Consider the following 13,079-nt stretch of genomic DNA (forward strand, 5'->3'; position numbering starts at 1 on the left):
CCTGGTTAGCTTCCCTGACTTGGCTTTCAGTTCCACCTCCCTCCTGTTCTCTTCCTATCCCTGCTGCAAGGAGAGAGGGCTCTTTTGGCAGAACCTGCCCGACTCACACTACCCTGGCTCTCAGGGCTTGCCCTTCTGCCTGTCACCACGTATCTTCAATCATTTGGGCACCACTTACATGCCTCCAAAGGCTTGTGCATTTGGCGCCATTAATTTCATAAAGAATTAAGCTCCAGGGCTGTCTCTTTCACATGCTTAAACTTTGGCTTTCTCAACTGACTTTTTCAAAATTAGAGGCTCCATCTCCTCCCCTGATTCCCTCACCAAGCAGAAAATGGTTGATTTGAACTCTGATTTGCTGGAGAGGAAAAGGCATCTGGAATAAGGACCATGTCCTGATCCCAAGTTCCCGGCATTCATCTTTCTGCTCACACTGCTGGTGGGGTGTGTATCTGAGTGTACACTGACAGGCTCAGCTAGAATGATTCTGGAGACCTTTGAAAGGCAGCTTGGGAGGGATGGCAGAACATACCTAAAGCAAATATCAAAGACATAGTTGACCTAAGTTGGTCTGAGTGGGGCTGGTGGTGAATGATGAAAGTCATTTCACCGATGTTGGTGGCAACTCCCCTCTTTCCAGGCCAAACAGATGGTGGCCTTTGGATGGGGACAACAATTTATTGCTAATTCCCTGCAAAGACCAGCAAAACAGCAGCCAGAGAGGGGACAGAACAAAATGTGAAGTGCGTTAGTAGGGGATTCTGTTGATTGATCTAATTTTATTTTTGAGGAATGCCAATTCCTTTAAGACAAGAAGCAGCAGCACATAACTAGTTAATGGAGTTATCTGAGGTCTTATTTGCTGAGAAGAAAAAAATGAGTATGGAAAAAGAAGATATTTTCTATTACCTTAGCCAGAAATGCACATTGCTTTATTTGTAGTTTGGGTAGGTATTTCAAATGAAAAGTCAACAGGTATCACAAGTAAGAAAGTTCTGCTTATATTGACCACTTGTTACAAACTCTGCCTTAAGAAATATGAGCTGACTGGTCTGAGTGCAGTGGGTCTTACAACTAACTGATCACAACCAGTTACAGATTTCTTTGTTCCTTCTCCCTTCCCACTGCTTCACTTGACTAGCCTTAAACAAAAAAAAAAGAAATATGAACTTAATTCCCCATTATACTGGTTGTGACTATCTGTCACAATCAAAGAGATTTTTACGAATACCTGAGCAGACTTTCGATGGTTAATGTAACTATATTATTATTGATTAATTCTTGATTGTATACATGTGGATTATTCATCTGTAAGCAATCTACAAACACTTTTTAAAATCCCAGCACAGTTGGGTCTAATGGAAAAAAGAAAGGAACAGGAATGAGATGACTGCACAGCGGACTGCACGGGGCTTGGCTTGTGGAAAATGATGAATAAAGGTTATTATTATTGACATGTGTGATCACTAAATGCACATATACCTTTAGGCAAGTCATTTGAACTCTCTTCTATATAAAAATGGCTTACCTACATTCTGGGGATATAGCAATAATAAATAAAGATAATGCAGAGGTTTAAAAATGCTTTGAAAAATTAAATGTAAAAAATCTAAGACAAGACATCATCCTCTTCCTTATCACTCCAGTCTTCTCAACTGCAACATCACTAGCTGGTGCTTATTGCTGGAATGCAAAATGGTTTTATTACACTGAAATAGTATAATAAAGCAGAAAAATCCAACACGGGGCTGAGGCTGGAGAATCTAATCCATGTGAATGCCAAATATGAAAACAAATGCTGGCTTTTCTCCAGTTTTGATTTCTAAAATCATAGCTTGATTTCTACCACTATGGAGAACTGCCTGTAGGTGACGTCTAGCCCTGTCTTCGGCCTAGAGCTAGTGTGGAAAGCACTTCCATACTGGCCTCAGTAAGCAGCAGTTTCCAAGGCTTACCTGTAGGTTGTATCAACACTCAGGTTGGCTGCAGCTAACTCTGATGGAGGTATCCATGCAGGTAACGTGTTCCCAGCAACCCACTTTGTCCACTCAAATAAGCCAGGCTCTACACGGATCTTCAAGTGATTTTCTTGTTGTAAACCTTTAGGGGTAAAATACGGTGAAGATGAAAGAAGTGCCTCTATATTCTCAGGCCAAATTGTTACAAAACTGATAAATAAGCTATTCTCTTTCCTACTGGCTGGTATATACAGCTAACCAGAATTGGAAGCATGTGGATTTGGACAAGGGTTTTCAATTTTTGTGCATACTTAACACATGAGTTTAATACTCTTGCCATACCGCCAGGATGTATGCTGGCTTTAAGTCATATCTAACTTAAGGAAAAAAGCCACAAGTCATTATCCTTATAATTTATTCAAGGCTGGGTGCTGTGGCTCACGTCTGTAATCCCAGCACTTTGGGAGGCCGAGGCAGGCAGATCACTTGAGGTCAGGAGTTGAGACCAGCCTGGCCCACATGGTGAAATCCCATCTCTACCAAAAATACAAAAATTAGCCGGGTGTGGTGGCATGCACTTGAGGTTCGCGCCTCAGGAGGCTGAGGCAGGAGAATCACTTGAACGCCAGAGGCAGAAGTCGTAGTAAGCCAAGATTGTGCCTCTGCACTCCAGCCTGGGCAACAGAGCGAGATGCTGTCTCAAAAGAAGAAAATTGATTCAATTCTATGACTATCATAATTCCTCTTTTTTTTTTTTTTTTTTTTGAGACAGAGTTTCGCTCTTGTTACCCAGGCTGGAGTGCAATGGCGCAATCTCGGCTCACCGCAACCTCCGCCTCCTGGGTTCAGGCAATTCTCCTGCCTCAGCCTCCTGAGTAGCTGGGATTATAGGCACGCGCCACCATGCCCAGCTAATTTTTTGTAGTTTTAGTAGAGACGGGGTTTCACCTTGTTGACCAGGATGGTCTTGATCTCTTGACCTCGTGATCCACCCGCCTCGGCCTCCCAAAGTGCTTGGATTACAGGCGTGAGCCACCGCGCCTGGCCCATAATTCCTCTTTCTAAAGCAAATTCCGCGATGGTCTTACCAAGAAACTTCAGATAGTATCCACTAGTCTATAATAGCTTACATCGTAATTGAATATCATGTAAATTACTCATTTTCTCTATCAGAAAATCTAATGCTGAACATTTACTAGTAGCAGTGCAGAAGTCTTCTGCTTTACTGTAGTGTAACTGGCCTCCTAGAAATGGTCCCTGCTTAGTTATCTTTATATTGCATGTAGTCCAGTTGCTCTGTGCAAATTTAATACATAAATGCCTTCTGGTAGTGAACAGGTTTACTTAAGGTTAAAGGATAGAAGACTCAGATGCAGTGTGAAATTCTTTGTTGGCTTGTTTATTTCTGGCTGATTCACTTCTTTGATAGAAATAAACAGTCTAACCCTGTTCCTTTTAGTTTTCCTTCCCATGAAATGAGAATGGAAATACCTGTAACTCACGCTTCCACAGATTTTAGGGTGAAAGTTGAGTATTTTGGTAGCAATGTTGCTTTTAAAATCGTTTTAATTCAGTAAAGAAAAACAGATGATAAAGATTTCAGACCCCCAAGAGCACTGTAAACAGGAGGCAAACAACAGATCAAAGCAGGAAAGTTATTTGACTATTAAGCGTAAAGAAAGGATCACACTCTATAACCTAAACATTTTGCAAGCCTGAGATTCATCCAAGAGTGCTTTAAATTATCAAGAAATACATTATTAGTATACTTCCCTTTATTTCGCTTAGGCTGCCAGAGTATGTTTTTGTGACTTGTGCAAAGATTGCCCTCCGAAAGAATCCTCCCTTCATTCCAGATTCAAAGTTTTCAATTGGTGAATGTCCCATGACTCTAAGATAATTTATGTGTGGGGCTGCCTGGAGGCAGAGAGATAGACTACTTGCTTTTGTCAACCTGCAAATGTTACCTTTCAAGATATTGTGTGCAGTCTGAACGCAGCGAAGGGAAGGGGAGCAATAGATGTGGTCGATAATGGTATTGCTCTCTAATAAGGCTTCACCTGCAAAGAAAGCCACAAAAGAATCAGTGTGACGGATTTACTCAGTCTCACTTCAACGCGCAGTGTGAGAGCGTGCCGAGTAGTAAGCCCTGTAAGCCCCTCTTTCCCAGCTGGGGCTCACATAGAGCCCGTATTTTCAGGCTTTGTTTATTTCTAACAAAACCCCTCATCGGTGTTCCGGTGAGAGCAAGCGACAGAGCCCTTCTTGTCTTTTCTTTCCCTTCTCTCTGGTGCTAACAAGTGGTAAAGCCTTCAGCTAGGAAATATTTAGAAACAGGACAACACTCTGGCTTCAAGTTTGTGACAGAGGATTTATTTTATGAAAATGAGGTCTTGTTTTAATTTTATTCTGTGCTAACCAAAATCTCAACATGTCGTATTCTTAGACACCAGAGATAAATCCCAACACCTCATGCTTTAATGCTATCCTCATAAAATCCACTTCTTTAAAAAAATTATTATTATCAATTTAGTTTTTAGAGACAGGGCTTTGCTCTGTCGCTCAGGCTGGAGTGCCGGGGTGTGATCATAGCGCATTGTAGCCTCGAACTCCAGGTCTCAAGCAATCCTCCTGCCTCAGCCTCTCAAAGTGCTGGATCATAGGTAAGAACCACCACACCTAGCCTAGAATTCAGTTATTTTGTCTACTGGATTAAATCCAAACACCTTAATATGGTAGCCAAGGTCTTCCGTGAACTTGCCTTTATCCATCTTGCCAGGCTCATCTCTGCTTTCTGCTTTGCCTTACAATTTATACTCTAGAAACAAGACACTTTATTCCCCTGCATTCCTGAGGCTGTTTCTCAAGTCTAAGACTGTTGATGTTGTCCTTTCCACTGCGAATGCCCTTTCCTCACCCTGCTCCTTCTTTGCCCAGCTAACTTCTAGTTCAGCTCCCAGCTTACCTCTTCTCTTAGATGTCTTTTTGTGTTTCCATAATATTCTGTGTCTGTGCATAGCTCTATGTATATCATATTGAACGATATTTACCCACAGATAAGTTTGTTTCCCTGACTCACACTTGGGTTCCCAACATCTAGTCCAATACCTTGCACAAAGTAAGTGATCACTAAATATCTGCTAAGCGACTGGACAGGAAAGTACTAGCTCCCTGTGGCAGTCATGGAATGGGCTTGCAAAGAACTGGGCATCTTCAAAGGATCAGTTGGCCTCTATAAATTCAGCAACTGCAGGGTCCCTCTTTGTGGGTCAACATGGCCAGGGGGAGACCTGTGTTAATTCTAGCTAAATAATTATAAGCTTACTTGGCTCAGAGTATACTGAAGTTTATACACTGAACTAAAGTATATTATTGGTACAGTTAATTATAAATCAAACGGCAATGGGAGGCCTAAGGTAAAGACCATCCGAGAGCGCAGTAACACCGGGGAACACCGAGGGGTGGCTGCAGAGCAGACAATACTGCTCTAGTCCCACGAATGCCTTCTCAACACGGAGACTGCATGAGGGCCTCGTAAAGAGGGCTTATGCAAAGATCTCTGAGAAGGGAGGCGACCTCTGCTCACAAGACCCAGGAGAGTCTTTGCAGATGGGAGCTGGCAAGGAGGAGAAAAGCCTTGCAGGACAGAGATCACACAACGCCTTGGGCTCTGCCTAGGTTCTCGGAATATGGAGAGACTTTAACTGCTCTAAAACCCCCTGATGCATTGGGTGTGGTCAGATCCAGTGGCTCCTCATCTGCTAGTACTTCTGATGCAGCAGCGTCCTGATAACAATTGGTGATAAACTCCAATATAACTCCAACAGAGTACTAGTTCAGCACGTCTTAGAAGGATTTCAAGTGCTGTTAAATGCTCAGAGCACTAGTTTAGCACATCTTAGAAGGATCTCAAGTGCTCTCCCCGCCCCCATCTTACCTACCTCTTCACCCTTCCCTTCCATGCCCATAAGATCAGTGAGATTATGCTTATAATAAAAGTGTCTGGAGCCCAGAGCTCGCAGCCAACGTAATTCCCACGCTTGCGCTGGTCCCCTGGACCCACGCTGTAAATTCTACTCTTGTGTCTCCGTCTTTATTTCCTTTTCTCAATCCCTTGTCACCGACAGGACTAAGGGCACCCACGTACGGGGCTGGTGCTGGTACCCAACACCCCTTCCTCACTCTTGTCCTCTTCCCACAGCCATGTGGGCAAATGCTGCTGTCCTGAACTAGAGGCTGACTTGTCTGCTACATCCAACAGTGAACAAAGTAACCCAAGCCTGACCTTCCCCATGACTTGGTCACGTGCTCCTCAGTAAGGACCACACCTCGTTCACTTTGGTCAACCAACACAGGGTCAAGCACAGCATCCTAGACTTAATGGTTGTATAATAAGTTCCTTTTGAATTGAGGAAATATATTGCTTGTAGGAAAGTTATAGAAACCCCCAGGAAGTGTCCTGCGTATCCATGGTACCAGTGTTTTGAAGGAGAAGACAAGAAATGCCTGGAGTGCAGTCACTCAGGATACTTACCCACCAGTCTCGCTTGCATGCATCCAAATACAGTGATGGGAGCATCTTTCTCATAATCTCGGAAACCACCGCTCCGCTGAGGTAAACTATGAGGCATGTTCAGGTTGGTGCGTATGTAGCGGCCTGAAAAATAAAAAGGTTAGACAGAGGATACATAAATGTCTTGTTTACTTGGGACGCCCTTACTGATGCTGACATTCTCCGCCCCCATTCCTTCTTGGCCAGAGAGATCACAGTGAGCTCTCTGGAGCTGATGGAAAATATCAAGGCTGACATTTTGTTTCATAAAGTGACTTGGAATCCACTCTTCCATTCTACTGACAAAAGTCACGTGAGATAGTTTCTCAGTGGACGTAATAACCAAGCACTCTAAGGCAGGTGAAATTCCCTGGTTCTACAAGCCTCCGTATCTTAAAATGCCATTCAAATGAAAACGGAACCCAGCAAGCCAACGAGATTTCATGGCAGGAACTCTGGCCATAGGATCAGGGTATGTTTCTGCTGCCGACTTTGCCATATGACCTTGGGCCAGACATCTGTCATCTTTGGTCCCTGGTATCCAAGTTTATAGAATGGGGACAAGAACACTACTTCTTCCCTAAAGCTCAAGACAATCAGGAGGGACTTATGGATGACAGACATTTTCTACAGCATACAGAACTATAAATGACTCCATCTGGATAACTGTAGCTTGACTGTGCCCCTAGAGGCCACTATGGGTATGCCAGTGCTGAGCAGGCCCACCAACAACTCACCTTTGGCATCAAAACACTGGGACAGCCAGTACTTCCCAAACACAACGTCCATCCTCTCACCATGCCGACATACAAAGAGGCATCGCTTTTGGGGGCCGGGCTGGCTGTTGACCCTTAGAGGCTGCAGAGAAAGAAAGGCCATGAGTGAAGACACACATGGCAAAGTGGACATGTCTTGGAGTCAGGTGCCAGGTAAGCTGAGCTCTATTACCAAAGTTCTGCCAAGATATGACTTGGACAAACCTCTTAACTGCCTTGGATTGAGATTGGCATATCCGTACAGTAAGGACAGTAAGACTCATCCTACAGACCTCATAAGTTATTTTGAGGCTCAAATGAGATAAACTGCATGTGCTGTATAAAATAAGAAGAGTTGCCGGGCGCGGTGGCTCAAGCCTGTAATCCCAGCACTTTGGGAGGCCGAGGCGGGTGGATCACGAGGTCAAGAGATCGAGACCATCCTGGTCAACATGGTGAAACCCCGTCTCTATTAAATATACAAAAATTCAGCTGGGCATGGTGGCGCGTGTCTGTAATCCCAGCTACTGAGGAGGCTGAGGCAGGAGAATTGCTTGAACCCAGGAGGCGGAGGTTGCGGTGAGCCGAGATCGTGCCATTGCACTCCAGCCTGGGTAACAAGAGCGAAACTCCGTCTCAAAAAAAAAAAAAAAAAAAAAAAAAAATAAGAGTTATGAAAAAGACATTACTGTTGCCACTGCTTATTTTTAGGAATAGCGTTTGGCCATTACTAAAACATGACATCCACTTTATGTTACAGCTCAGAGCTAAAACTAACTATTCATGTAGAGATAGTCATCTAGTGGGACACCTTCCTACCCAAAAGGGGTGACTCAGCTTCTTCAGGGAGTGAGTACGTCTATGATCACAAATGCGTCCACCTCTTCTCTGAAGTGTGTGGCCAGACCACATGGTCCTCACGGTCCACTCCAGCAATGAGGCCCTGTTTTCCTATTCTAATCACTGTGTAGGCTCTTCTGTCTGACTGTATGTACATTGGTGACCCCCAAAATGAGACAGCTGCTACCTCTGGGTGATGACATAGGCGAATCTAGTGAAAGGCATGTCCAAATGACTTTGGCTTCTATAACTGCTGGATGGAACCTTACAGATGTTTTTACATTCCTTCTTTCTGATATAGTCAGCTTTTCCAGTTTCCTTACTGCTGGCCAGCACTTCACATTTGCTCCTAGTTGCCCTGACGTTAATTCGTGGAATGATGGCATGATCCCTCCCACTTCTTTTCCTATTGTTCCTTAATTTAAATCCTGGGCTCCAGCCACAACGGTCTACTCCCTTGATCCTCAACATGCCTGAACTTTCAACTTGCCTCTATTTGTACTATTTTGGCAACTACTCCCCCACTGCTTCCATCACCAACCTTTCTTGAAAAAGGTAACACATACCGAGCACTCATTATATGCCAATTATTGTGCTAAGAGCCCTATTTTATTTTCTTTCTTTTTTTTTTTTTTACTTTTTTTCTTTTTTTACCTTTTTCTCTCTTTTTTCTTTTGTGCATAAGCAAGATTATTATTTTCTTTAATCTTTGTAACAACCTACAAAACAGATACAACTATGGGCATTATTTCTACTTAAGAGATAAAATCTCCCCCTCTCTCTGTGGAATGACCTTTCTTATGAGCCTAGGTTTAAATGCTGGAAGTCACTGTCAGTACTGCTCATCTGATTCTTCCTAGCCTTGAATTTTTGTATATCTTTTCTAATTTGGCGTACTTTCTTCCCAGGAGATCACTGAACCTTTGGGGACAGCAAGGGCAATGCCTCATACTTAATAAATAGGTTCTCAGTGAATCCTAGTTAGAGTTGGGGGTGTGACCCTAACAATTGGGCTTACCTGCATGGGCTGGCAAATGATAGTAAGAGGAGTCGTCTCTCCGAGCCCCTGGTCCTCATACGGCCGCCTCTCCAATACTCCATCCCCAAATGTGAGAGAGTTGGAAGACGATGTGCTTAAGATTGAGTAAGAACTGCAGAGGAAAATAAGGAAGTATTAACTGCTCTAGCCAGGGGTCACCAGTACTTCCTCTTCGGCTCAGGACTGTGGGAATTAACTCATAGCCCTCTGTGGGCAGTGCAATGGGGGAAGCTGAGCAAGGGTGGCTCCATTCCTAAGGGAGGAACATCTTGTTTCATACTGAAGTCTTGCAGTTAATAAATTAGAGGTAGGCTGGGTGTGGTAACTCACACCTGTAATCCCAGCACTTTGGGAGGCTGAGGCAGGCAGATCACTTAAGGTCAGGAGTTTGAGACCAGCCTGGCCAACATGGTGAAACCCCATCTCTACTGAAAATACAAAAAATTAAATGGGTGTGGTGGTACATGCCTGTAGTCCCAGCTACTCAGGAGGCTGAGGTACGAGAATCACTTGAACTTGGGAGGCGGAGGTTGCAGTGAGCCAAGATTGCACCACTGCACTCCAGCCTGGTGACAGAGTGAAGCCCTGTCTCAAATGAAATAAAAATAAAAAATAATTAATTAGTTAATTAATTACAGGTAGATGAGTTTCTGTACTGAGGACAGATATATTCATTCCTCTGGGCAGGGAGGGTGGCAGTGATTTTGTGCCACACATGGTTGGTGCCAAAGACAATTTCAAGAATAATGATGTACCAATTATTTGTTTGCAGTTATTTTTCCGGTTCAAAAGAAATCTACGATTCCTGTTGCCTTTAATATCTCCAGCGGTAATTTCCATCTGAAGTGAAGAATGATGGGCGGGTATTTTCAACCATCTCCACCACTGGGCTCCTAACAGTCAGGGAAACTTTGTGGCCACAGCCCCTTATTCTACACTCTTCAGCTTCCAAACCCTATCTCCACCACAATAACACCTCCAACAGGATGATTACAAACAGAATTATTTCAGAGAAGACTATTCTCACCAGAGGTTTAGGGCTGTGAGCCAAGAACTCTCATTTCTGAGTGTAACACTCTAACTACAGAAGCCCAAAAGAGGTCTTACTGAAAGGAAGACCGTCAAAACCTGCCAAGCTTGAATGACTGTGAATAGTAAGACTTCCGCAAAGCTTTATCCAATAAACATTGCAATTTAAATATGGTTGTTAGGTGAGTCCAATGAACATCTTTGGAATCACTGAGCTGAGTCCAGGGGGAACATTTACATTTTGTAAATTTCTTGCTTCTTTACAATTTGAGTAGCCGTCTATCCCAGTTTCCTCCTATACTCCTGGCTTGTCTCTGTTGACCCAGCAACCTATCTAGGCCACCACCTGTTCTGGATTCTCTTTTAACATTGTATTATCAGAATTTTATCTTATTTTACTTTAGAGACGGAGTCTTACTCTTGTCGGCCAGGCAAAAGTGCAATGATATGATCTCCGTTCACTGTAACTGCCACCCCCCAGGTTTAAGCGATTCTCCTGCCTCAGCCTCTCGAGTAGCTGGGATTACAGGCGCATGTCACCACACCCAGCTAATTTTTCTATTTTTAGTAGAGATGGAGTTTCACCATGTTGGCCAGGCTAGTCTCGAACTTCTGACCTCAGGTGATCTGCCCAGCTCGGCCTCTCAGAGTCCTGTGATTACAGGCATGAGCTACCGCGCCTGGCCCAGAACTTTATTTTTGAAAATAACTTTTTATATTCACCAATACAATACAGCTAACTGGTTGTTAGTAAATTTTTGTTCCAAAAAATTAGGTGATTTTAACTATCTTAGCACCTCCTTCACTTTCTGAAGTGGCTCCTTTTTACTAGAAGTGATAGACTTATTCTACTTATAAACGAAGGTCTCAGAAGTCTCATGCCCTGAAAAACTGGTTTTGAGACCTTGTGCATATCGGAATCAGCAGGGGAATTAAAAAAAAAAACAAAAAACAAACTCATGCCAGGGTCCGCTCCTTACAGATTGTGATTTAGTAGGTCAGGAGTGGGATCCAGGAACCTACAGTTCAACAAAGTAGCATCAGTCCATCTGACGTGTAGCCAAGTGAAACCTGTTACGGTAACATTTAAGTAACTGTAGCCCAAGGAAATCTACACAGAATAATAGACCAGCTATTCTACGTTATTTTAAACTGAGACCCTCCCAAACTTCACACAGTTAAAGAAAATCCAGTTTGGCCAAGCACAGTGGCTCAGATCTATAATCCCAGCATTTTGGGAGGCCGAGGCGAGTGGATCACCTGGGGTCAGGAGTTCGAGACCAGCCTGGCCAACACAGTGAAACCCCATCTCTACTAAAAATACAAAAATTAGCTGGGTATGGTGGCACATGCCTGTAGTCCCAGCTACTCGGGAGGCTGAGGCAGGAGAGTCACTTGAACCCAGGAGGCGGAGGTTACAGTGAGCTGACATCGCACCACTGCACTGCAGCCTGGGCAACAGATTGAAACTCTGTCTCAGAAAAAAAAAAAAAAACCAGTTTTATTTTCTGACTCATCAAAGCTTCAGGGCTCGAAATGCCTAGCTACCTAGAATCATGCTTGTACAAGTCTGCTCCTTTACTTTATTGCAGCTGTGAGGATACTGATAGGGTCCCTTCTCTCCCTCCGTCGGCTCCCATGGCAAGATGAATGCCAGCCTCTTTCCCTTCCTAGCTGTCATTATAATAAAAGGACCTGACTCACGCTGAGACAGCGTGGAGCTGTCAGTTCCAGTAAGACAGCAGTCAGACACTTCTTGCTCAGAACAGTGGAGGGAGGAAGCCGGGCCTGACATCCAGAACCTCTCAAGCATTGGGAGAGCTGGCTTCTCCCTGCCACACGCCAGGCCTGTGCTAAGACCAAGCGCCAGGCAGCTCACTCAACTTCAGAGAACAAAGGGGAGCTTCATCAACTGAAAAACGCCTGAAGATAACTCAGAACCAAGTAAGGCACTTCAGTTAGTGTGGCGAGAACATATTCCCTTAGTAGGGACTCAGAAAACTGAGAAGCATGGGGCAGGGAGCGTTGTTAAAATCATTGACCCCTGGGCAATGTCCCACCATGCCAGCCAGGTCATGCTTGACATCCCCCTGGGGCTCTACGTCCTGAAGCCTATCTTGGGTTAGGAGTGAGAGAAGGTCTGTCTTACAAAGAAGCTGGACTCTGCCTCCTTGAATCATTTGACCTTGGGGGTTAAATAGGAAAGTGCAGTTTATCTACAGGATCGCTTTTATGGAAGATGCATTTCCTTTGACGAACATTAAGTGAGGACTGGCAAACACAAGACAGAAAAAAGAAAATCATCATCATTATGCAAATGGCGATTTTTTTTTTTTTTTTTGAGATGGAGTCTCACTCTGTCACCAGGCTGGAGTGCTGTGACGTGATCTCTGCTCACTGCAACCTCTGCCTCCTAGGTTCAAGCGATTCTCCTGCCTCAGCTTCCTGAGTAGCTGGGATTATAGGTGCACGCATGCCACCATGCCCAGGTAATTTTTGTATTTTTTAGTAGAGATGGGGTTTCACCTTGTTTGCCAGGATGGTCTTGAACTCCTGACCTCCTGATCCACCCACCTCGGCCTCCCAGCGTGCTGGGTTTACAGGTGTGAGCCACCACACCTGGCCGCAAATGACGATTTTATAGTCACTGCTGTTATGCACCAGACTCTCAACCATGTAAAGCTAGCTCTATATTGTAGTCTTCACAACCATCTTATGAGGTCAGTGCAATTATTAGTTCCATTTTCTAGATAAGCAAACAGAGGCTCAGAGAGGTAATGCAACTTGGCCAAGGCCACACAGCTGGTTAAATTGGGAGAGTTATCACTTAAATCCAAAACTATTGGAATCCAATCTCAAATTCTTAATCACAATGAACTAATGCCTAACTTATTCCCTACTCTGGT

At 44.1% G+C, this 13,079-nt stretch overlaps 1 protein-coding gene across 3 annotated transcripts in view; it reads right to left on the reverse strand.

Moving 5' to 3' along the window:
• UBASH3B (ubiquitin associated and SH3 domain containing B) overlaps positions 1 to 13,079 on the reverse strand; it is a 163,298-nt gene that overhangs the window by 8,888 nt on the left and 141,331 nt on the right. For all 3 annotated transcript variants that reach the window (XM_032285155.1, XM_032285156.1, XM_032285157.1), the window contains exons 7-11: positions 9,124 to 9,256; positions 7,248 to 7,368; positions 6,493 to 6,615; positions 3,926 to 4,018; positions 1,956 to 2,100 (exon numbers count right to left, since the gene is read on the reverse strand). In XM_032285155.1, the coding sequence (XP_032141046.1) occupies positions 1,956 to 2,100; positions 3,926 to 4,018; positions 6,493 to 6,615; positions 7,248 to 7,368; positions 9,124 to 9,256 (615 nt within the window). The remainder of the gene's footprint in view (positions 1 to 1,955; positions 2,101 to 3,925; positions 4,019 to 6,492; positions 6,616 to 7,247; positions 7,369 to 9,123; positions 9,257 to 13,079) is intronic.

This window comes from Sapajus apella, unplaced genomic scaffold (genome assembly GCF_009761245.1).
Source record: "Sapajus apella isolate SASKATOON/1434 unplaced genomic scaffold, GSC_monkey_1.0 scaffold16, whole genome shotgun sequence".
Lineage (NCBI taxonomy): Eukaryota > Metazoa > Chordata > Mammalia > Primates > Cebidae > Sapajus > Sapajus apella.